The sequence below is a fragment of the Nylanderia fulva genome, unplaced genomic scaffold, assembly GCF_048542155.1.
Source record: "Nylanderia fulva isolate GAGA-0341 unplaced genomic scaffold, ASM4854215v1 Scaffold7, whole genome shotgun sequence".
Taxonomy (NCBI): Eukaryota; Metazoa; Arthropoda; class Insecta; order Hymenoptera; family Formicidae; genus Nylanderia; species Nylanderia fulva.
In genome coordinates, this window is record NW_028190807.1 from 6,056,194 (window position 1) to 6,081,583 (window position 25,390).

At 33.3% G+C, this 25,390-nt stretch overlaps 4 protein-coding genes across 8 annotated transcripts; 2 read left to right on the plus strand and 2 right to left on the minus strand.

The window, feature by feature from the left end:
• The first annotated feature begins 2,244 nt into the window (after positions 1-2,244).
• On the plus strand, positions 2,245-6,023 carry Rlip (Ral interacting protein). Its single transcript, XM_029315616.2, has 9 exons — positions 2,245-2,569; positions 2,783-2,921; positions 3,423-3,673; positions 3,765-4,026; positions 4,113-4,293; positions 4,548-4,862; positions 4,954-5,329; positions 5,404-5,645; positions 5,734-6,023. Exons 1-9 carry the CDS (start codon positions 2,485-2,487, stop codon positions 5,833-5,835), a joined length of 1,953 nt encoding a protein of 650 aa, XP_029171449.2. The 5' UTR covers positions 2,245-2,484; the 3' UTR covers positions 5,836-6,023.
• A 587-nt stretch (positions 6,024-6,610) lies between these two features.
• Positions 6,611-18,150, minus strand: Ranbp16 (Ran-binding protein 16). Of its 5 annotated transcripts, none has more exons than XM_029315614.2 (15): positions 18,015-18,150; positions 15,851-16,106; positions 15,565-15,731; positions 15,250-15,474; positions 14,292-15,162; positions 13,911-14,196; positions 13,697-13,841; positions 13,421-13,568; positions 13,170-13,329; positions 12,627-13,029; positions 12,142-12,280; positions 10,836-10,913; positions 10,527-10,714; positions 10,257-10,384; positions 6,611-10,160 (listed from the first exon to the last, which is right to left on the minus strand). In XM_029315614.2, exons 1-15 carry the CDS (start codon positions 18,027-18,029, stop codon positions 10,064-10,066), a joined length of 3,306 nt encoding a protein of 1,101 aa, XP_029171447.2. In that variant the 5' UTR covers positions 18,030-18,150; the 3' UTR covers positions 6,611-10,063. The 5 variants fall into 5 exon arrangements, with proteins under 5 accessions (XP_029171447.2, XP_029171446.2, XP_029171445.2 ...); XM_029315613.2 differs by having other exon boundaries at positions 15,851-16,286; XM_029315612.2 differs by having other exon boundaries at positions 15,851-16,316.
• Positions 18,151-18,321: 171 nt separating this feature from the next.
• Positions 18,322-19,806, plus strand: LOC114940861 (nucleolar protein 16). The gene is made up of 3 exons (XM_029315622.2): positions 18,322-18,550; positions 19,204-19,522; positions 19,592-19,806. Exons 1-3 carry the CDS (start codon positions 18,438-18,440, stop codon positions 19,715-19,717), a joined length of 558 nt encoding a protein of 185 aa, XP_029171455.1. The 5' UTR covers positions 18,322-18,437; the 3' UTR covers positions 19,718-19,806.
• A 569-nt stretch (positions 19,807-20,375) lies between these two features.
• LOC114940860 (oxaloacetate tautomerase FAHD2A, mitochondrial-like) lies at positions 20,376-25,174 on the minus strand. Its single transcript, XM_029315621.2, is given in 8 exon segments — positions 20,376-20,776; positions 20,867-20,954; positions 21,054-21,388; positions 21,792-21,884; positions 21,886-22,009; positions 23,354-23,515; positions 24,057-24,493; positions 24,599-25,174. Coding segments are annotated over 7 exon segments (870 nt in total). The 5' UTR covers positions 24,062-24,493; positions 24,599-25,174; the 3' UTR covers positions 20,376-20,713.
• Positions 25,175-25,390: the final 216 nt, after the last annotated feature.

A 25,390-nucleotide genomic window follows, 5' to 3' on the forward strand; every position in this document is an offset into this window, starting at 1 on the left:
TTAAATTAATATAATGTCCTATGTCGTATTTTTCAAAATTTTGAGAAACGATTATATCGGCAGTAAGAGTATCTTGAACTGATGTGGAAAGATCATTGAAAGAGCAAACACTAACTGATGGCATGGAGGTGGAAGGAAAAGATTCTTCTTGAGAACTATCATTTTTCAAGTCTGGGTTTTTTAAAAAACGATCTTATATCTTTATTCATTTTCAAGGATTAAACAATTAATCAATGTATAAAATTTTAATATTCGCAAATAGTCGCGGGGCCTTAAAAATCAGCGTAAGAGAAAGGAGAGCCACGTAACGTAACTCACACTGCGTAAACAAACAGCTTCTAGAGCTGTCTACTTATAATATTTATGGCTGTACTTTGCATACGAGTAAAGCGCTGTAAGTATGTGACGCCTAGCGACCAGAGTTGCAAGATTCCAACTCGAGAGTCATAGAGTCATAGCGGTGGGGGAGCACGCACACAGTGAGAAGACGTGTCCGTGAGCGCTCCGGCATCTACGGACATGCCTTCTCGCTGTGTGCGTGCTCCCCCATCGCCATGACTCTGTGACTCTCAGGTTGGAATCTTGCAACTCTGCTAGCGAATAACAAATTAAAGTGCAAATTCACGCAATGAAAAATTCGCTGTATGAAAGGGCAGCTTTATTGTTATAACAAATTTTAATAATTTTTCACAAAATAATACATGATTTAATTTGTTAAGCAGAAATTTCAAACAAGCTTCAAAAACATAAATTTGTGAAAAAATTTGCTTTTCCAGGGGGGGGGGGCAAGTGCCCGGTTTGCCCCCCTGCGGACGCCCTTGGGCATTTCTGTGAAGAAATGCTATTGTTCATTCGCAAATCAGTTCCCAGAGGTAGAAATTAGGGAATTTTTACTGTGTCCCCCTTCTCGAGGTTTACAGATTTTTTCTCCAATTTTATCCTTTCCTCCTCCCTACAACTAACCTTTTTGGACCCACTGTTTAACGTCTCTTCCGAAAGACGTGAGCCCAGTTTTCCAACCGAGATCTCTCCGATCCCAATGGTGAGCGCAGCGCGGAAAAATATTTCCGTGACTTCAGTGGACTCGAACCCACGATCTGCGAGTTACGAGTCTGGCGCTCTACCACTGAGCCACACTGCCGCTCTTAATTTTGAGGTAGGCATTGCTTTATAAAAAGATGTTTCAGTTGCGCACAATGTAAATCAGACACTGCCAATCAAATTGCTTACTTAAGCAAGACTAGGATAGATTTAGCTAATCTAATTTAAAATTATTAATATTGTTAATATTGTTAATATATATTCAGAAACATTCCCTTGACAGCGACATAATAATTACTCCTTTACTTATGGTGGTGATTTGTTGCAAAGGGAAAGTGAAGGTATATTTTATGCGATATACGCAACTTCCTGGTTTACGCTTCCTTTAACGCTGATAAAGGACATGCACTTCGCAATAATGAATTTAAGCATTCCGTTTCGGTTAACTGGTGGAAAATTTTTCTACGTTAATCGCGAAACAATGATGAACATCCTCAAGACAACATATTTTTATATTTCTGTTCTACGAGTAGCACTACTAACAAAATAATTTTGAATTCGAGTGAAAATGCGATGCGTACATCTCAATATGTGTCAGTTTGTGTGTGAATATGTTTGTATGTATATGATAGGATTTAAAGTATGCAGAAAGCAATATTATATAAAAATTCATATTCATTAAGAATGCAAATATTTAATTAAAGTATTTTGAGACATATACTTCTCCATGCAGTAATTTAAATATTTTAAAATTATTTAGTTGCATCAATAGTCTTATATCGATAACATATTTTGCTTATATTTATGTGATATTGGATCTTACATCAAGTAGAAAGTATTATATATATTTATTAAAATTCATAAATTCATTAAAATATTACAGCAAGTGTCAACCTTTTACGCACAGATGATTAAATCAAAGTATTTTTTTAGTATTTTATTTGTTATAAAGCAATTTTTATTATACTTATTATTTTTCTTCTTTTATTTATATTATTATATGCGAATTTTTGCTATACAAAACTGTTTAATATTTAATATCGTATGTATATAAAAATAAAATATTGCTATCTCTCCTTGCCAAAATTCGTGTACAAACCTCAATAAAATTTTTTTTCGGCATCCGCAGACTCTCATCTCGTCGTCCATATTTTCTTTCGATGTCCATTCTCTCTCGAAGTCCATCTCCTCTTGACAGGTGTGCATTTGACACTTACTTGTCGCATCTTAAATATATATTTCATGTTATTTTATATATAAAAAGATCTCAACTTTACGTAGCGTATGCAGCGTGTAGTATCTCGCGAATTTATAAACGGTTAGTGCTGTTGTACTGAATCGATAGGGGCGAGAGATATCGATAATCGATTTATCTTGAACAAATTCGAGATTTCGAGTTGACACAACAAGCAAGTGTCAAATGCACATCTGTTGAGGGAGAGAATGGACTTCGAGAGTCCGGATGTCGAGAAAGAATTTCCCGGTTTGTACGCCTCCGAATCGGCGAGGAAGAGCAATGAGAGCGATTGTACGTAACAAGACATCATCGTATTATATCTACGTTTGACGTTTCAGACAGTAGACACTGCGAAAGAGAGGTTATGCATCTGTCAGAGTCCGTTTAGTCGGAAATATAGATTTGTACCTCTTTTTCCCTTCTTTTCTCCTTCTCTCACTGTCTCTCATATTAATTCTAAATATTTATGATATCATAAGGTCATTAATAATTTTTATAATGTAGTTAGTGATGAAGGCAGCCACGACAAGCATTCCAAAAAGGAGCTCTTGGGTGGAAAACGTAAGGACAAAAAGGATAGAAAGGACAGGGGCTATGCAACGTTAGAGGGCGAAAGTTCACCAGACGAAGATCAAGAAACCAAGTAAGATCTATTCTACTTTTTTTGGTTGTGTGACATCTCCAGTAACGTACATAAGTGCTAATGTAACACACAATTAACAGATCTTTCTGGTTCATATTTGTCGGAGATACATGAATTAAATTATATTACTATTAACAAATGCATGATAATTACAAATAATGGCCATCCATCTGTCATTGATCCATATTTTTTGTCTGCATGATATTAGTTTTCATACACTTGCACAACTCAATTTTTCTGATTTTTGAAATTCTAAAGTATTTCTGATTTTTTTTTAATGGAAAACAAGCTTGTTTCAAGTATTCATGATTTGATACTTCTACTTATACTGATTTTAATTTGCTCTTTGCTAGTATATATTTTATCAACAAAGACTTTATAATATACATACAAAATGACAATTAATTTTACTATCTATTGCTTGAGGTAATTTTGGTTTTTTTTTAATGTCTTGTAATATATATAAACTAATGTATAATTTTTGCATAATTTATTGCACAGAAGTCCCTCAAAATCAAAAAAGACCAAAGCCTTTAAATTTCCTTCTAAGAAAGAGAAGCGAGAAAAATCACGAGAAAAGGAAGCAAAGGAAAAAGATACTGAGAAGGAAAAAGATAAAAAGAAGAAAGATAAAGATGAGAAGGATGTAGACAAAGAAAAACGGAAGGATAAAGATAAAGACAAATCTAAGCAAAAATTGAAAGATCGTAAGAAAGGAAAACATACTGGTGGTGAAGGCTCAGATATTGGTGGTAAGATTGATTGTTGTATATATAAATATAAGTATTTTTATTTGCTGTTCCATTAATACCTTTTTTGATATATATACATTACGTTTCTCAGAGGAACAACCGGTTTTCGGTGTTAGTCTTCATTTAGCAGTTGAAAGAAGCTGTTGTCACGATGGAATCGAATTGCCATTAGTGGTACGAGACTGTATCGATTATGTAGAGGAACATGGAATGAATGTGGAGGGTCTGTACAAAGTTCCCGGAGTGAAGTCAAAAGTTCAGTACTTGAAAAAATTGTACAATCACCGAGAACCGGTGAACATATCTGAATTCGAACCCACGGTAGCTACGAGCTTATTGATACTCTTTCTTAGGTTTGTATTTGAGACTTCTCTATCCTCCACTCACCATGTGTTTTAAGATCAAACGAAAAATTGTGGTGCGCATTGTGGTGATGTAGAGAACTGCCAGAATCCGTGTTGGAGAATAGTGAAACAATATCACGCTTCGAACAGGCCGCATCGACCAAGGATGTCGCGCAACGGGAAGCGCAATTGGCTCAATTGATGCAGCAGTTACCGGAATGCAACAGGATTCTCCTGGCATGGGTCATACTGCATTTGGATCATGTCACAGTGCGAGTATGTTCCAAGTATTATCAGCTCGATGCATCAAGTCTATCTGAAAACAAAAACATATGCAGTATATAATAATCTTTCTTATATCAAAATATAAAAAATATGATATTTATGCATTTCTACTATTAAAAAAAAAAGAGATTCGTTAATCTGATTTTGAACTCCTCTCCAATCTTATTTAAAATAAAAATTTATCGAGAAAGAAACAAAATTTCTTTACATAATTACATTTGATTTTTAATGATATCTTACTATAGGAGAAAACGACGAAAATGAACGCACAAACAATTTCGATGACGTTAAGTCCGGTTCTACAAATGAGTCACAGATTGTTATTGGCTCTGTTGTGTCACTGCAAGGCTTTATTTCCAAATGTACAATTGACAAAATATGTGCCACCATTGTCATCTGGTAGTACTAATCTGCCTGATTCTGTGGAAGGTATAGCTGCGGAATTATCTAAACAAGAATCATTACTATCTCAAATTCACATGCAAATGAACGCTGGTTTTGTAACAAAGTCTCGTGAAGAACAACTGTGGGAAGTGCAACGAATGATAACACAATTAAAGGTACTATATTTTTTAAGAATTCATTATTATAAATATCATATAAATCCATGCAAAGAAAAGGCTAACATAAAATGCACATTTTTTTTTATAGCGAAAATACAAGTCTGTTCAAAAATTGGAAGGTGCTACACAAAAGAGTTTAGACGAAGAAATCAAATCGACCGATAATGTTCCGATAGAATCTACCACGCAAAAATCAAAACCGGTGGACGAAGAACTTGGGCAAGTAAAACCCGATAGTCAATCATCGAACAACACAACATTACTGAAAAAGGACAGTAAACTACAAAGCGCAGAAGAAGGGAAAGAAAAATGTTCTTGTTTGGCAGGAACCAGTAGTTCAAACGTCGCGCAGAACGGACAGAGCATAAATGTACAAGAAAAAGACGCGGTTGATTCTGTGGATAATGTTATGGTTACACAATCGAAAGAAACTGAAAATGTAACACCAAACGACAAAGTAAACGGTACATACACACATAATGCTATAATTATATAATTTCTAATACTTTCAATCAGTATAACATTAATTTATATACAGAGCCTGAAGAGGAGGATGTTATAGATAAGTTGCGAGAGAAGCTGATCCATGAGGAACTGTTGAATATGCAAGCGTTATTAAAGTCTCGCATCAGCCAGGAAAGAAACGAGATCAAACGATTAATGGAAATGCTGGCAGAACGCGGCACAGAAAAGAAGAAGCCCAAAGAAAGGATACACTCTCCTAACGAAGCCGAAATGACAGCTATGATACAGTTAGTCAAGGAGAATCAGTTACTCGAAGTATGTTTTTTTTTAAACGCTGGAAAGGAGAAGGGATTTTTCAATCCATTTCTGTATACTCATATACACTTACACTCTTGATTTTCAGAAAAAGATGACGACGTTGATACGCAGTATAATCGAGGAGAAAGACGCTTGCGTAGAATTGCGCGTTCAATTAGCGGTGCATCAACTAATGGCCAAAACTTGACCACAGACCTGCTAGTGACGCTTCGAGATTACAATACAGAGCATCTATACACTATAAAGATACAATCTGACATTACGTTTTTGCACATAATGACCATATATAGTTTATAACATGTTGCAATTATACCATGTATCATTAACTCGTTCTATTCTTCCGTGAAGTAATAAAACTAAACTGTACAAAATGCAGCTTCAAATTTGTATGTGTTTACTTGAGTTCCTTTTTAAATGCCTAATGTGTATGTGTTTGAAAAGAGAGGGAGGGGAAAGAACACTGTTAAATATTTAAACATAATAAGATAAATTTAGAGTAATACTATATTGTGACAATTATCTTTTTTAAAATATATATATATATAATTTAAAATTCTTATTTTTTATATATTTAATCATACTAAAAAAATGTCAGATTGAGATGCCAATAAAAAGTCACATATTTAATACTTCTTAAAGTCTTAATACTGTATCCTTTTTCATAAAAAATATCAATCTAAACAAGAAAACTAAATAAAAGAAGCTTATAAACAGAGGATATTCATTAATTAGTAGGTAGAAAAACAAGAAATTGGAATAAGTGAAAATTTTCAAGACTAAAAGGTATATAAGCAAACAAAACAAAAAAAAAATATGAAAATAATATAGCTCGATATCGTATAAAATCTTTATAATATTTCATAATATTCGCGCATTAACGATTTCGACAAGACTATACGAAGACAAGATAAATGAACAATATAGAATAAGGCAATTCGCAGGAGATTGAGGGAACAATTGCATTGTATTCAATGTATATTTACAATATCATCTGGTCAAGGTACAGCGTTGAATATCGACCCGTATATAGATTATTTATCTTGGTAATGCTGCTTTGTTTGTGTACTTTGTAGGAAAAATTTATACGCCCGATTTATTATATTCTATCTTTCGTCGCGTAGATAGGTAGATTTTACGTATGCTGTATCTGTATAAAAATCTATTAATGAACGTCCATCACGTAGAAACTGAGATTGTACTGAACAGATTGATTGATATAGATATATTCTCTCGTTTATTAGCAGAAAGAGAGGACGCACGGTAGCTATCATATACGAATGAGAATAAGCTCTTTTGCGTTATTAAAGTTTCGCAAAACGCAACACAACGCAACGCTGATGAGTATATTCTCTCTCAGTATTGTCAAATAAGTCGTGCAACTCTCAGAGAAACGGCTTCTTTTTTCAAAACAATTTTTTAAATTATTAAATATGAATTGCATACCGGAGACGACGACGTACACAAGTTAACAAAAAATTTTTTTGTTAAGTAATTCTAATCAGAGTAGGTTTTTCTTTTAGATTTTCACTATAAAAAACCATGCCTATCCAAATTGCTCCATCATATCAGATTTTAAAATTATTTTGAATTTTGAGATTAGAAATTCAACGATGTAGAGGAAAAAATATATAATATAAAATATATTTAACTACACATATTTTTGCTGTTAAAAATAGTAATTTATTATTCATTTTTTCAATAAATCTAATTTCTCATCTTTAAAATTCAAAATAACTTTAAAACCTGACGTGATGGAGCAATTTGGACAGCGCATTTTTTTCTAGTCGAAAATCTATAAGAAACTATCTAATCTATATTCTGATTAGTTACTTGACAAAAATTTTTTTGTCGACCTGTGTTATTATCTCAGCTGGAAATCGTAGAATCCGACTATTGCAACGTAATATTGCGTGTTTCGTGGGAAATGGTGATTTTACACAGGTACATCTTATATATTCAATGCGATACTTTTCCTTCTCTTTTCGTTTCGCCGAATAAAGATCGAGCGATAGATAATACAATAACGTACTCTCTTACAGCGTCACTATCACAGTGTGTAGTACAACAATTCGCTAAGAATAATAGCATACCTACGCGAGTAGTGAGGGTAGTTTAACTACCGAAATCATGAAACTATGCCAGTTTCGCCTATAACAATTCGCAATTATAGAAATTATTCTTCATTACATAATTATTACAAGGAGAGACAGTTGAGAATCAGATTTTTGCGTTCCATATTTGTTTGATTGCGTTTTACTAATATAATAATAAAGCACTGATGTGATGAGCTTTATATGGAACACTACTACTTTACGAAGATATAACGTTAAGCAAATAACAAATTCTACTGTACCTTTATTTCAAAGAAAGCAAAAAAATATCAGAAATTATAGTATGATTACCAAATTTAAGGAATATTTCTTACTTTTCCGCAATAGTCTGTTTACGATGAGTAGGTAGAAGTTCTCTTTTTCGAAGCCTATAAAAATAATTTACAAAATGTTATAAAAAAGATGGAATATATATTTATATATATGTATAAAAAAATAATGGAATGTTTTCTATCTCTCCTATATGGCTAATAAATTTTGCAACCATATTTACAACAAAAGAGGATGATTAAAGACGTTTCAATATAGGGGAATCTTAATATCTTATTCTGTATATATTTCGCAATTATTTGATTCTTCTCGTATTCTCATTTTTCAAATCACCTGCGTGTGTTTTGTTATAAAATATATCAAGTATTTGATATTTATCTCTATATTTATCGAGATAAAAATTTGAACATTTGGGACAATTATAAATCAATAAATATCAATAAATATAGAAGTTTGTGATGTATCAATAATGAGACAATGCTGTTTAGATACAATTGCTCAAAATGCGATTTGCTTTACAGTATACAATCAATTTTAAAGTTACTATGTTGTAAAATCAACAAATGTTATTTAACTCCTCGTAATATATCTATTTCACATTTCTTTTAGTTGTCTTCTCAATGAAATATGCAATGCCAACGCGATAACTTAATATAATAATGATTATATTCTTAAGTGTGAATCCTCGTATAATAAATTTAATGATATCCTCATGTGTACATTGTTCATCATATCATTCGTAACTGACTGAATAAGTTTTTTACGAATAAATAATAATTTTTTAGCAGTTTTTACTTGAATAAATTTTAAGTAATAAATGTATCGCGATTTGCCTCTCTGCTCTTGCTTCTCTCTTTTTCTTCTACAATGCTATGCCAATACAAGAATCTGTAATGTTATAAACGTCTCTAAACTGCACGTTTGGGATTTTAAAAATGGATGTTATGCACTGAAAATTAAATGGAAGATGTCATTTAAAATAAAAAAGAGATTATTGGCTTCCTATTCTAAAATGTACATATGTCGGAAATTTTGTTGACAGAATAAATGTCGCATGGCAAGATTTGATACATAATTGTAAATAATAATGCTAATCTTTTCTAAAAACTATATAAAATTACTTAAAAATGTTTGATTTCTTCGAAAATATAATTGAATACAAAGAATATGAGATTAAATTCCTATAAGACATTATATTATTTATGTAAAAAATGTCAAAAAATTTGAAATAAGTTAATGATAATTAAGATAATAATAACTTGAAAAAGTTGTATGTATCTTAGTGCTTACTTATATAGTTTTAGATGCAAAAGGCATAAATTGATTATGATACACAAAAATGTTAAAGCTCCTTGTAGAAATAAAAAATTATATGGCAAATAAATATGCATATAAAAATATTATATATCGGTATGTAAAATTAAAATAAAAGAAACACTTCTACTAATTAATCTTTAATCCATATATTTCCATAAGATTGTAAAAAGAAATTGAATGAAAAATGTAAGAATGTTTTGCGTTGAAAGATTCAAATGTATACTTTTTATATGACTATAAAATGTCATAGAAAAATTGTCAATTTTTAGTATTAATATGTACTTAGTTATAAAAATATTGGAATATTTATTTTGAAAGTAGTTGAAAAAATTCGAGTATAAAGGTAATCAAAAGAGAATCTAATTTTTATTCTAATTTTTGTTCAGAATACAATAAAATTATGAGTGTAAAATTATAATGAGCTGTGTATATGGGAAAGAAAACAATAATGCAAATTTTATTGTTATCACGAATGTAAACCAATATGTGGTGAGTATAACTAATTCAGCAACTAAGAAAATTAAATTAAGCAGAATAGGAAGCCAAGCAATAATGCTCATGTGTACAAAAAGGTAGTATTTATTATCTTTATACTCATCTAAAGCCATAATTTTAATTTCATCATTAATTTAGAGTTTCACTCGCACACACATTCAAGCATTTGGCAGGCAAGAACCTAGAAGAATCTAACTCAGAGAGAGAGAGAGAGCAGTATTACTACGACGTCATCATGTCAGTGACTGAATTTGATATATTAGGTCCTTTTAGGGCGTCATTTATGTCTCTTCTAAACATTGATAAATTTTGTGTAAACCTATAAGAGAACACAAAAATATCATAATGATATACTCAAAATAGATGTTAAAATATATTGAAATATATTTTATGTATATATATCTTTTTCTCTTACCTATCCCTATTTTTTGTGAGTAAATTTCTTTCAATGCCGTTCATTAAATTTTCAAACCACTGCGCCATTGCTGCTTGTTTGTCAACAGGTTGACTTCTAATAATATTTTCCCTTAATTGATTAAAATACTGCAAATATGTAAATATGCAGGAATATATTAATAAAAATTGTCAGAAAGCATACAGACATTAAGAAATAAAAGTATGATTATTATTAAGAAAAATATAATTATTATATCATTGAATTATTATTGCAAATACAAACACTTACTTCTTCGTTCAACAATATGAGACCTAACAAAGGACGAGACATGCTCCATTGATTCCTACAATCCTCAAACATTATCACATTTAAAACAGTACTTAGGATTTGTTGAAGTATTTCAGGATGTTGCTTCAAAACTTGCAAAAATAACTCCCCTCCTCCTGGAACAACTGCATTTTTTCTTCCTGGATATCCTGTAAATACATACAATACAATAATATTGATGTAATAATATATCTCCTATAATTTTTTTTGTGATATAGTTTTGTTAAAAAGATTTTGCCTTGTTATCAACAAAATATCTATTAAACACACCTTTTTGATAAAGTTGCTTAAACAAATACGTGACAATATGATCCAAAGTTGCACAACAACCAGTACATACCATGGTATCTGAAATCAGAAAATTTTTTTTCCAGTTTATCGCCAGAAAAAGGCGATATGTATATTTATAATTCAAATCACAGTGCAATAAAAGAATACATCCAACCAAAATAACAGCATTTTTGTTCATTGCAAGTTCACTAGGACCTACCTATCTTCCTTTATATAATAATATTTCACAAACTTAAATAAAATTTAATCACTTTATTTTATTAATAAAGAAATAGATAAGCTAACGAGAAAAAGATTATTATATGTAAATTTAAATTATAAGGATACAAAATTTTTTCTCTCATTGTATCCCTTAATAAAAAAAACACATGCAATTATGATTAATTAATTAGTAATTATAAAGCACAACAATCCTTAACTTATAGTATTAATGTTAGTAATAATATGTCAGCTGTGCGGCTGATTATCTGTGCTAGATCCATTATTTCACACAATTTTGTTTCAATTTAAATAGAGAAAAATTGCATTAACACATATGCCATTGTAGAGAATACAAGCTATGTGTTTTCGTGTCAAACTTTATTGTGTCTAGGATCCAGGCTCCACGCACTTCAATCCTCTTACAGCCAATGTTATTTATAGGGATGTTCTCGAGTTTTATCATTATGTATGATAATTTTATATATGCGTTTGTTCCTTGTTCTTTGAATGCAGTAGCTAATATCTATAGGCAGATTTACATTCCAAGCAATAATGCAGAAAGCAAGAAATAGTAAAACCAATATAATAGTTTCAAAATATATAAATAAAAAAGATAAAGTTTTAAGTTATTATGCTTACATAAGTGAAATAAATGTGACATGGGGAATATTGTGTTTAAAAAATAATTCTAAACAATTTAAAAAAGCTATTATATAAAAATTTGCAGCAAGTTTTTTAGTTTTGTGTATATAATTTAGTCCTAATGTAGAGATGTATTCTATTAAGCTAAATGCCTTTTAAGTCTTCAAAATAAATTATTAACATGCTTGTGCAACTGTTTGATTACGATTCATAATAAATATTTATTGATGTTAATCTTTTCTTTTCTTGAAAATCTATATAGGAAAAATATTGTAGAAGTATTAACCAGGAACAATAACAGAAAATTTTCTTTAAGACTCTTTCAACTTGTAAAAATGTCTAAACAATTTAGAATGATTTCAGCATCAAGGTATGGCATTGAGGATAGTAGTAGCAGGATAGAATCAGCCGCACAGACCTGTATAGAAGTCTTTTTGCGCACCTAGTGCTGTAAGGCCTTCGCTGATGCTGGAGAGGATATAGAGAAAAACCCTAGGTTCCAAGGTGGATAAAAAGACCATGTGATCTTGGGCCAGACATTCAAGCAGCAAGTAATATGTTGCCGACAGCTTCGGATAATGCTATTAGAAACAGTGGGTTAAAGTATAACATACAAAAGATAAATAATACAATACTTTTATCATATCCATTAATATTTGCTTTTACTTTGTAATTCAAATTTTAATTTCAATAAAAATGTAGAATTGTCTTTTTTTCATGGATGTTTTATATCAATAAAAGTTTCTTGTTTCAAATGTTTTAGTCTAGTACTCTATTTCAATTTTGCTCATCTCATAAATTGTATGTAGTAATATTCTTATAGTACATTTATATAATTCAGATTAATGATTTAATTTGATTATAAAAAAATAATTTTATCTAGATAATGAATAAAATGTCAATCTTGTAATTGATACATATACTTACCAATAAATCACTCTGTGGAATACTAAGGAGCAGTTTGACAAATGTATTAAGGGCATTATCTAATGCCTCGTCGCCGTATAGCCTAAACACTCCAAAGTTTACATAACTTCCGCATAAGGCTGCCTTTAGCATGCTAAAGCATATACTTATTCCTTTGAGTTTTAGAGGATAAATTTGATCCTTGGGTACTTCAACATTTAATATGTGGTTGCCATAGCTACATATTATTTTGCTGGCCTCACGAAATAACAAGATCCCATTCGGAGACGATGCATCGAATTGTAATCGTTGACTTCTGTTTTGTACTAACTCAGCGAATAACTTTAGGACGGGCGTTGTCACTTGCGGCTCATGATGCCATAGTTCCACAGCGTGTAATAAAATCGGCGTGTAATTCGGATATCTAAAAAATGTGGAGAAAAATATCCAGATAACAAAAATGTTTTTTTCTTATATATTGTAAATTTTTTTTCTTATATATTGTAAACTTGCAGAAAATATCTGAAGATCCAACAGATATTTGTGGATATATATTTTACTTACATCCAATCGAAAAGCATCATATAGGATGTCTTGGTGTTGAATGCGTAAGCTAAGCCTCTAAGATCTCGCGCTAGACCAATTAACGCTTTTTTCGCTTCTTCTGCCGCGAAAAGGGGTGTATCTGCGGCACCCATTAATTGACCGAGGCTCTCCAATGCACCTAAAATAATATTAAATATTTATTTCTTGCATAACTTATATTTCTAATAAAAAATTACGATTATATAAATATATGTTGAAAATTTTGTTACCTGTAAGAGGTAACATAAACGTATGAAACCTCTCCTCATCTTCGCCTAAATCTACCATTAATAATCTACCAAGAGATGTGTAAAACATGGATCTACAGCGCATTTCTGTTACAGCAACATTGTTTCCCAAAAATGGAAAGTGTTCTCGCTGTTGAGAGAAAAGGAAAAAAGAAACTTTATATATATATATATATCTGCATATATCATTTCATTACCATTATTATTGCATTTACATTAAATATGTATATAAAATACAATAAATTTTAATATACGTACTGTATGATTGTTGAGCATAAATTGTACTTCTTCTAATTTGACAAGTTTGCGAACACAACTATAACCCACGGATAAATCATTTAAAAGTTGTAGTGTCTTGGAAATTATTTGTTCGCTTCTACCCCAATACTTCAAATTTGTTATTCTGCAAATTATGAGAGGTATTAATATTCGTATTTTATTTAATCTTGCAAATATCATACGCTTTACTTACATCTTTCGAATGAAAATACTGAGTACCATAGCTTCATCATTAAGACCCAACACATCGGATAATCTCCTATAGACTTTAGAATTCTTTTGAACTTGATCGCCTACGTAAATCTTTCGAAATTGTTCGAAGAAACTCAACATCGCCAGTTCCAGTTTCTCACAGCCACCCTGTGCAAGCCTCGAATCGGTCAGATTCATCAATTGAAGAACTCTACAGACTAATTCTCCGTCCATAGCGTCAAACTCTTCGTTGCTATTGAACGCAACTCTTCCTCCGATAACACCACCTATAAAAAAATGAGAAAAAGATAAATATGTAGATTTGTAAATATTATAAAGATATTATTGATGATAAAAATCAAGAATAGATATATTCATGTACCAATTATATAAACAAGCCATGTGAGCTGTCCCTCCTGGATTGCAATATCAATCTGTTGTGACGGTGAGACTGTTTGTGCCATTAATTCTTGATAGGTTCTCGCTGCTTGATCAAATAACTGAACTAAAAGAGTGCACGTTTTTTGATACTCGCATCTGCCAATGACCGATATCTGCTCCAACTGATGATGAACCACTCCTAGATCGTCCAACGGATCTTCCAGACGTTCCCTGACTACTACCGCTACCGATTCGAGACTCGATGTAATATACGCATTCGTAACTTCCGGAGTGTATGTATTTAATAGATGTGGATCTCCCGCCTTGACATACGGCATAGATGATACCATTCTCTGCCAGAGGGTCAAAAGATAGTGCAAACTGTTGGGTGCAAATTGCCACATTTGCAAACTCTGCACTGTAAATTTTGCGATTAGCTGTATTGCTTCAGGATAATCTTCCACTAGAACCAACTCGCCAAGCTGGAAATTGCTCTTCAGTCGAGATAATAATCTACAAAACTCGTGATAGTTCCCTGGATCACTGAGACCTTGAGGATTTTGTAGTATATGTTTAATACCGTTGACTAAATGTGTCAAGAATTTTGCCCTTTCAGTATTAGAGAACAGACTTCTTCTGACAGATGCTATCTGTACCAGACATGAAAGTGCTAAGCACGATAACGTATTAGGTAAACTGTGATATAGATCAAAGAACAGTTTCAACGAAGTGAAATCCAAGAATGCAGGTCGCCAACTTGTAGGAATTTGTACTGTATTAAGATCGTCAGAACTCTCATCAGTCGAAGTGCCGATAAAATCAAATGTTAAACAGTTTTGTGCAAGTTTCAACAATTGTCTTATCAAACCATGCTGAAAGAAACAAGGATATGAATGCTACATTAATTATTCATACATTAAGAATTCGTAAAGTTGTGATCAATTGACATTATACTATACCTGTGCCTCATCATTGAAGTTTAAACTTTTACAATTTTCACGGGCTGTACTTAATAAAGTACACGATAACCTAAATATTTCAAATAGTTGCGTGTCTCTAAAACTACTCGCTATTCTTCTATGTTTTGTCAGAGATCTATTCGCATCAGCTTCCGATACTTGATTCATCTCACATGTCAACTGAGAGAGCAATTGTACTCCTATCATACAGTGTTCCACTGACCCCTTTTTTTATTAAAAAATATAAAATATTATTGATCACAGAACAAAGTGTACAATTGTATAATATGTATGCAATAGCATTGATAAAAATACCTGAAGAAACTTGGCTACATCACTAACTACATTTCTGAAGACAAATTCTTCTTTGTCAGAATCGAACCACCCAAGCTTTGATATCCTAGCAAAAAGTGTAACCAAAGCCTGTATCACAAAATTTGGTAACTTTGGTTGCGTTGCTAAGTAGTTGAGTACGTAATTTCCTACAAACATACATTTGATTACAAATAAAATATATAATCTTTGCTTGAAATATTTCAAGAAGTAATTCTTTAATTCTTTTTCAACTGGTGCAGCAAAATAAAAAATGAATAACGCTTACGTATATCAAGTCTCTGTTGTAAGCTGAGTGTTGTTGTAAGCTGTCCCTGTGCAGACCGTGACACCAATTTTGTCAGAGTGGTGGCGGCCAGTAATTGAGCATACGCAGAATCTCCACGATCCAAGAGAAGCTGGCACTTTGTAAGCGTATCCGGTGCATTTTGAAAAGCGACGAGGGCTTTCTCTGCCTCTGCACGATGCGCCGAATCTTGTGACTCATACAATTGCTTGCATAGCAATTCCAGCTGCTGTACTTCCTGTATAGGATCCATTCTTAATGACATTGCTCAAAGTTGTTCCTTAATACTTCCATTTAGGTAAAGTCCAAAAGTTTCATAACAATGTTTTCACTTTTTATGGTGTTTCGCAAATCTTTATTAATAGTTTGGCATTACTGTCCAAAGTATTTACAAGTTTACAATATAGTCCCATTATGCCTGGTGAATCACAGTTTGTTCAGCATTAAACTTGGATAAAATTAAAAAAGAAATCTGAATAGTTTTAATTTCTTATGCATAATAAAATATTCTTTAGTTCAAGAATGTATGCTCCAAAATGTCTCACGAGACAAAACAGAGCTTGTTACATTAAATATGACAAAACATAAACATGAGACATATTTTATGCATAACTCTGCGGTTAAATAATAAGTTTCATTCAATTGGAAAATTCAATAGTAACATATTAACATGTTTTATTGTAATACAGTTTACAAACGTTCATGAACCATATAAAGTAAACAAGAATTGTGTTGCATGATGAAACAATTACTTTGAAGAAAAATATTGTACAAAATAGCCAGTGCATGTAGAAAATTTTCAAAAAGGAATATGCCAAATGTAAAAAAGTAACTACAATGAAAATGACGACTTAAAAATCATAACAATTATTTAAATGACAAGATGTATTATTATTTATACCCTTTATACACACACACACACACACACACACATATATATATATACACATGCACACTACATAAAACAATCACAGAATAGTCAGGCGGAAAAAAAGTGTCTTATGATGTCTGGATGAATCTCGTCACGTTTATTTAACCGCACGAGATATCATTACGAGACGAAGATATTATTGTAAAACATTTTACGAGCGACAGGTTATATTATGTACGATGTAAATAACGGTCGCGCGATCCCGTCAGGGAAAAAGCTGAGTCGAAACGTGGTCACCAGGAACGGGGGCGTTTTTCGCACTCGTTCCTTTTTTACCCTTTCTTCGTTCCGCGAGAAAAAGGGAGGCGCAAACGAGGAATCTCTCCCCCGGCGAGAGAGAAACACGCTGACGAGATAAACACAAGGCGCGATATGACGTATCCGCAGACACACGGCGTTTGTAACACACATACATACATATATATATATACACACACACACACACACACACGAGAGAAGAGAGTTACCGTACTTTCCGATACATGACACGCAGAGGAGAAGGTTTCACGTGACGCTTTTATCACAGAGAGACACGCGGTTATTTACGTATACAACGGCACATCGCACCTCCGACGACGAACCCGATCAGGTGATCGATGTAACCGGCCGTGTAATTATCTCCCTGGAATCCCGGACGGGGGGGGGGAGGAGGAGGCACCGTGGAGAGGAAACCTTTCGCAACCCCCCGGTGTGACAGACGGGCGGAGCGACTCGACTCGGCGCGGATCGACTCGAGCACTCGAGGGGTAGGTATATCGTAATTCCGGGAGGGAGGATATTTCGATTTTACATCCAAGCGCTGTGCTGTGTGTTTTCGTTGTCAGTCTCGAGGGGGAAGGGGGGGGAGGGAAATGCGCGAGACACCCATCCCTCTTCCTCCCTACGGGTCGGAGCACCCTCCTGGGGAGAAAGTGCGGCGATTTTACGAACGTGGTGCGCGCGACACCGTCACCCACCATCCTATCTCACCGCGTATATACATACAAATCTATATATATATATATATACATATATATATATATATATATATATATACGCAACGCGCGCACTACTACCTTAAGTACGTACCGACGTGACGACACGCGCGGAAATCCGGCGCGGATTCCGCCGGCGGATCCGCGCCGCGGCGGCTGGGCCGCGTCGCGAATTAATAATGTCGCCCGTCGACGCGCACGCGGGACGCGGCAAGTGTTGCCCTCCTCATCGGCGACTCACCTGTTCGTCCGCCATTTTCGGAGCCTCGTATTATCTACGGTGAAGCCAGGATCACATGCCAGTCTCGTCTGCGGCGGCCGTTCCGTTGCCGGCGCATGTTTACGCCGACGATCTACGCTTCACGCGCCGCGCGCGTCGGCGTTTCGCCGCGATCGGCGCCATCTTTGTTCCGCGAGGCACACTAGGCACATGGAGACGCGCCTTGCGAGCGAGCGCGCCGATTGGCGGACGGACGGGAGTCTCTTCGCCGCGTCAGCCAATGAGCGCGCGCGACGCGGGCCGTCTGGACTTTGACAGCTGGCAATGACAGCTAGCGAGATTCACGTCTCGCGTTTCTCTCTCTATGGTGCGTTTGATTCAAGTTCTGTGTTTGAATAAGTAAATTTAGTAAATATTCGTGCACGTGCAACGTGAATATTGAAGATGAAGATCAAGCGAATTAGGAAGCTGAAGCGTAGGAAGACATACAATGCGAATGTAAATCGCAAGAGGCTACGTAATAAATTACGAAAGAAGTATCTGCCGACAATCGAATGGTAAATTTCCTAACCTAAATATAGTTTAATTTCCGAACGTGACAATAGATTTCAATGGATTAAAATATCACTGTTTCAATATGTTATTAGCAAAGTTGAGTAGTAACTATTTAATTAGTTAATAATTAAATAAACAAGTTAAAAAGTTAATAACTTAGTAAATTTAAAATGAAACAATTTTTAACAAACCTTTTTTTCTAAGTTAAAGTTTTTTAATAAAATCGTAAACATTAGACTTAGACAATTAAATTTTTAATAACGATATTAATAAGATATCATAATCATTCTATAATATATGTCATTTTTATAAGCATTATGAAATAAATAAGTTTTATATACTATTAGTTATTTTTTTTCATAACTATAATTACAAAAAAATACGTTCCTATATAAAAACAAAATTTTTGTTATTTTATATAAATTTTAAATAATTAAAATATTAAATTAAAAAAATTTAAAGTTATGACATTTTAATTTAATATAGATAATATTTTTTTAAATTAATTTTTTATTTAACTTAATTTAACTTTAACTGATTGTGAGTTACGTTTTTGTTCGTGCAACTTTTAACATAACTAAATTAATATTATAAGACGTTAACTTTAACTTAGTTTAAAAAATTAATTAATAACTTACCCAATCCTGATTATTAGCGATGAGATAAAAAAAGAATGGTCGGAAACGAAATCCATGCGAGTCAATTTGAAAGACATGGGTTTGGCGTACAATCCGAATGAAGCGATACAAATTCCTAATTCGAAGCACGAGATGTTAGAGGAGGCTAAGAGAGTAATTCGGGAAGATGAAAGCTCGTCGGATCAGGAAACTGAAGTTACAACTCCGGTGAAAAGTCACGTGGCAAAGAAATTGGAAGCCGGAGCAAAAGCACCTCGAGTGCATCTCTTAAGGTTACCGAAAGGACAAGCTGAATTTTTTACTTACTTGATAAAACAATACGGCGAAGATTACAAGGTAAGATGCTTCTTGGGAAAGTTACTTTTATAATATAAAATTATATATATATATATATTTCTTGTGCAGGCAATGTCGAGAGATAAGAAGAACCATTATCAATTAACCTGGAAACAAATACGAGCGAAAATAAAAATGTTTAAAGGTATTCCCGAACAGTATAACGAATATCTTCAAAATGACAGCGATAATTGAAGTCATAATTTAAATAAATGTAACTTATACCTTTAGATTAAATTTAATGCTATATGTACAAATAAAAACAATGATTTGAATATACTAAATATTATAATCTGCATTAATTCGATAAAAACAAAAATAAGATTATTATACATAAAAATTTAACATATTTTTGGAGTATACAAACATACTATGTACATTATTTAAAAATAATGCATATTATAATTAGTATTTATATTAGATGACTAGGAAAAATGGTAGGTAATATGTTGGTATCTTGTAATTATTCTTTCATCTAAATAACTGTCTAAATCATGATTTTGATAAAGATTACTTGATAATATTAATTTGAGAAAGTTTTATCATATGTCATCACTTTTCCTAACTTGCAAACATATTTATCTGATTTTTACTTGGATAAATATTCAAATTATATTTCATATCTACACACACACAATTAAATATTACAAAGTATTCATCCTTAAACTTTCAAATTTTCTAAGAATAGTAAAAACTATTCATGCATTATTGGTATTATGTCTCAATTTTTATATTAAATTATTTCATAACAATTGAATATATAGAAGCTTTACATGATTAAATTTAATATATAATCCATTGAAACATGTAAAATTATGTGGATTGGATTGAATAAGATAAAGTAGACACGCAGTAGAAACAATCTGATTTTAATTATATAAGTACGTAAAATGTGTGACACAAAAAATTAGCGTTGCCGCGTTATCAATGTTGCTAGGCGCGTTTGTGCCTTAAACGAAGAATACTGTTACCTCTGGCATAAACATTTGTAATTGCGTTGAAATTGTTGACATTGTTTGAGTGTGTGTGTATATATATATACATATATATATATATATCTGATCCGGATCAGACACAACTTTTGAGATGATTCAACGTCATCGTGGATGTCGATACCCGAAGGAATGTCCGGTTTTGTGAAGATCAAGAAGTTTTCACATCGCTTCCCAAAGGCATACTCAATTTCTTAGATCAGATTACTTTGTTTCTCAAACGTCCCAGACTCTCGATCTCGGTTTCCAAAAGGTCGCCATGCTAAAAGACAGTTTTAATTTATATAAAAATAATTTCATATATATTTATATTTATACATAATTTTATCTTAATATTATTATAATGACGTACCTTTAGATATTCTGGTGGCTTACGTGTGAATCCTACACCGGCCGGTGTGCCGGTAAGGATCACATCACCGGGTAACAGCGTCATAAATCTAAAGTTCGATCAATATCGTTATTACACGTATCTACAATCGCGTATTATTATTATCGACATATAATATTATTGACATGTTATTGACAAAAGTACGAACTGCGAAAGATAAATGACGATGTCGTGGGGTTTGAAGACAAGTTCGCTGGTGTTGCCGTCCTGCTTTAATTCACCATTCACCCATGTTCTTACAGACAGATTATTAATATCGCTTATCGCCTCTTTGGTAATGACTGCCGGACCCAGTGGACAGAACGTGTCCATCGCTTTGCCGAGCAAAAATTGATTGCCATTTCGGTTTGAATTTGCCCAATCACGCGCTGTTATATCCTGGGCTATTGTATAACCGAAGATACAATCCTCGACGTTCTCATTGTTGAGGCATTTACCTCTCTTGCCGATCACTATCGCCAATTCGGCCTCCCAATCGACTTTCTATAAATTAAAAAATAGATATTATACACTTTAATGATTAAATTCTTGGTACGTCATTTATATACATAACATCATTTGTCACGTTTTGCTTTACTTTAAAATTCTTCTATCAAAAACAAGTTACAAAATTAAGTAATTTTACATGACGGACACATGGATACAATTTATTTGCGAACCTCGCGAAGTTATCGTGTAAAAAAAAGTATCATAATAGTATCACACGTCTTGAACCGTGAATAGAATGAAAATGAAAGTGGAACGTGAACATGAGGGAGATTGTGACGTAATCTCGATAATCTAAAAATACATAGTTCCAGGCATAAGAAAATAGGCGAAGGGAATCATCGCAATTTCTCTCAAGGATAACCCGTGGCGATGATTATCTCGCCTCATGTCGACTTACATCCGACATTTGCGGCAGCAGGATGTTATCCCGTGGCCCGATGATGTTGCTGGGAAATTTGTTAAAGATTATCGGACTCTCCGGAGTCGGTACATCCTTGTTCTTTAATGTGGCCACTATAGTTGAGGCCGATACAGGCGAGTTTGTCCATTCGCGTAACTGGCGCCAAGAAGTTCACGTCATCCTCGGGTATGATGCTCCGTCTCTCGGCGACTATTCTGTAACCATCGTCAGTCGAGTCAAGAATAGACCTTGAAATTGTTTCATAGAAGTTAATCAATTCGTACGCGAGGTGAAATGTAGCTAATTAAGTATATTTTTCTCTTTTCTTTCTTGCGTGATAAAAGTATAGAGTCTTAAGATACAACTTTACAATGTTAAACAAAAAAATCAAATGCGATCGTATACAGAAATATGGTAGATACAAAAATTTTTTAAATATATTTACAGGCACAAAAATTTGCTTGCATTTTCTATTTTGTATAAGTATGTTATTGCCCAATAATAGGCAACATGCGGTTTTATGTGCGCTAACAAACGAGTTTTCAGAGAAAAAATAGAGACTCACAATAGTAAGCCGTATAACAACACCAGTTTAAAGCTCTTGCGGTTAATTTCGTTCGTCATTAATTTTGTATTGTTGATCGATAAAGCACGGGCTTCGCGGTTTGCGTATTTGTCGTAGCTTGTCATTCTGATAAATTGTGTTATTCTGGTCAGTCGGAACATGTTCATGAAATATTTTTTTACAAATATGTTTCTTATCGATTAATCTGCTCATGGTTAAATTACGCAACAGAAACGTTGCGTGTGGTTTTAAGTTTTTGTAAAATATAACGTGCTGTATGAGTAATATTTCTCATTTAACTGAAGAATTTAGATAATTAATATGTCATGTACAGATTCTTGACTCGATTGTTGAAATCATTTTTCCCCAATTCTTTTGTGTAGGATTATTCGCCACGAAAGATACATAATTACATGTATGTGTATGTGTGTAAATGTGAGTGTATGTACACATAAATATGTACATATTACTATAGTGGAGCAAGAAAAGGGACATAACTACTTATTTAAGTCACATGAATTGAATGCCGGAAGTACCAATCTTTCTACTGTCTTCTTTAAGTCGATATCGTCTTTCCTGGTGAAACAAATGTTCACGATGAGATCAAATAATATTTATCTTTTCGCATTGCATCTGTTTATTACTATACTACTGAAGTATATGATTAAAATAAAAACTTGCGAAATTATTCAGACAAGTTAAAGTCCTAATTATTTTTTAAGGCCAATTTCAGTATTAGAAATGAGCGTAACGTGATTATTTCGTCACTTATACTCTAAATCGGTTCGGTTAGCATAATTTGTATTATAATTCCAAGCTAATAAAAAAAACTGGCTATCTGGTGTCATGATTATAAATCATAGCGAACAGTAAATATTTTCAATGCAGATGCATGAACTCTCGCTTATCTTTCGCGCGTAGACATATTTGTAATATGTGACTCTCATATACGAAGACCCCAGGTCTCTCACAGCTGTTCAAATCGCTCTCCTACCTTTTAGCCTCCTTGAGAAGATCGTCGCCGCCCTCGAGAAATTTTTTTAGCGAGTTCGGGATCCTGGAGTCGACCGCTGACACGGCGATGATGTCGCCTCCCTGTTTCAGCTGGACCCCGAGATGCTGGGGGCCCCCGTTTTTGTTTGTGAATTGAACGAACCTGCGAAAATATCGTATCGTAAATCGTAATCAACCTGTTATCGCAATAAAAAATCGCGATAGGCGCGGTTAATAAGGATTAATAAAATCAGTTGAGTTATGTATAATCTACTTTCTAAATATTATATATACGTGTTTTTGTAACTCTGTTATTTCCACTAAAGCAGACAATTAGCATACAGAAATGATGTAAAATGTAAAGAAATTGTCTACAATATAACATTTATTATCATTTATTATCAGTATGCATAAATCAGAATTCTTTTTTATGCATATTTTTGGACTTATACGCGTTCTGATTAAAAAAAACATTTAATAATTATCTGCTATGCAAGAAATAATTCTCATAATATTCTTTTTGTCATATATTTTATTTTATAAAAATTTTATTTATCTGCTGAAAAAAATGATGTCTAAGATCGGCAACAAAGTTTCGGAGAACATCTATTACTTCAATGACACTTGTTATCAATGAAGGGCCGTGTTGCGTATTGTAATATATATATATATATACTGGAATCGTGAATTGGGTTTATGCTTACCTCATATCAAACGCGCGGTTTGTGGAGAAATTTCTGCTGCTGGCGACGACTAAATATTTGGGTTACTCTCGTTTTTTTCCCGCACGAATTCTCGAATGCCAGACACGCTCTGCCGAGTCGTAGCTTTCCTCGACAAGTCATCCTTATTTATTATCACGGTATCGCCGCTTGGAGTAAAAATACGCAGTCACATGATAATGAACGATGATAAAAAAGTCATACGATCACAACAGTTTCAATAAGATATGCACCTCATGAAGGACAAATTGCGACTAACAGGCACTTACTGAGACCTACTCAACATCGCCAGTTCTAGTTTCTCACAGTCACCCTGTGCAAGCCTCGAATCGGTCAGATTCATCAATTGAAGAACTCTACAGACTAATTCTCCGTTCATAACGTCAAACTCCTCGTTGCTATTAAATGCAACTCTTCCTCTGATAACACCAATAAAAAAATGAGAAAAAGATAAATGTGTAGATTTGTAGATATTATAAAGATATTATTAATAATAAAAATCAAGATTAGATATATTCATGTACCAATTATATAAACAAGCCATATGACCTGTCCCTCTTGGATTGTAATATCAATCTGTTGTGACAGTGAGACTGTTTGTGCCATTAATTCTTGATAGGTTCGCTGCTTGATCAAATAACTGAACTAAAAGAGTGCACGTTTTTTGATATCTGTCAATGACTGATATCTGCTCCAACTGATGATGAACCACTCCTAGATTGTTCAACGGATCTTCCAGACATTCTCTGACTACTACTGCTATCGATTCAAGTCTCGACGTAATATACGAATTTGTAACTTTGTGGTTCTTTCGCCTTGACATACAGCATAGACGATACCATTTTCTGCCAGAGAGTCAAAAGATTGTGCAAATTGTTGGGTACACATTTGCAAACTCTGCACTGTAAATTTCTCCTCATCGGCGTCCGTCATTTTCAGAGTCCCGTATTATCTACGATGAATCCAGGATCACATACATATGTTTACGTCAACGATCTACGCTTCACGTACCGCGTTTTGTGACGTTTCTGTTCCATTATCCGCCTTCTTAGGAACTATTATTTGTTACCAACTTCTTGTTAATTAAATATTTATTAAAACAAATGATATATTAATTATTCTTAACAACAGATTATGTTTTATTTATAACATCATTCAATTATATATTATTCTTTAATAAACTGGGAGTCGATTGTATAACTTTTTTTAAAGTAAAAATGTGAAAAGTAAAAATTTTCTTCCAATCACACATCGATTTTATTTTAAAATTAATGCGTGATTAGTGTAAATTTTTCACTTTCGAAAAAGTTACACAA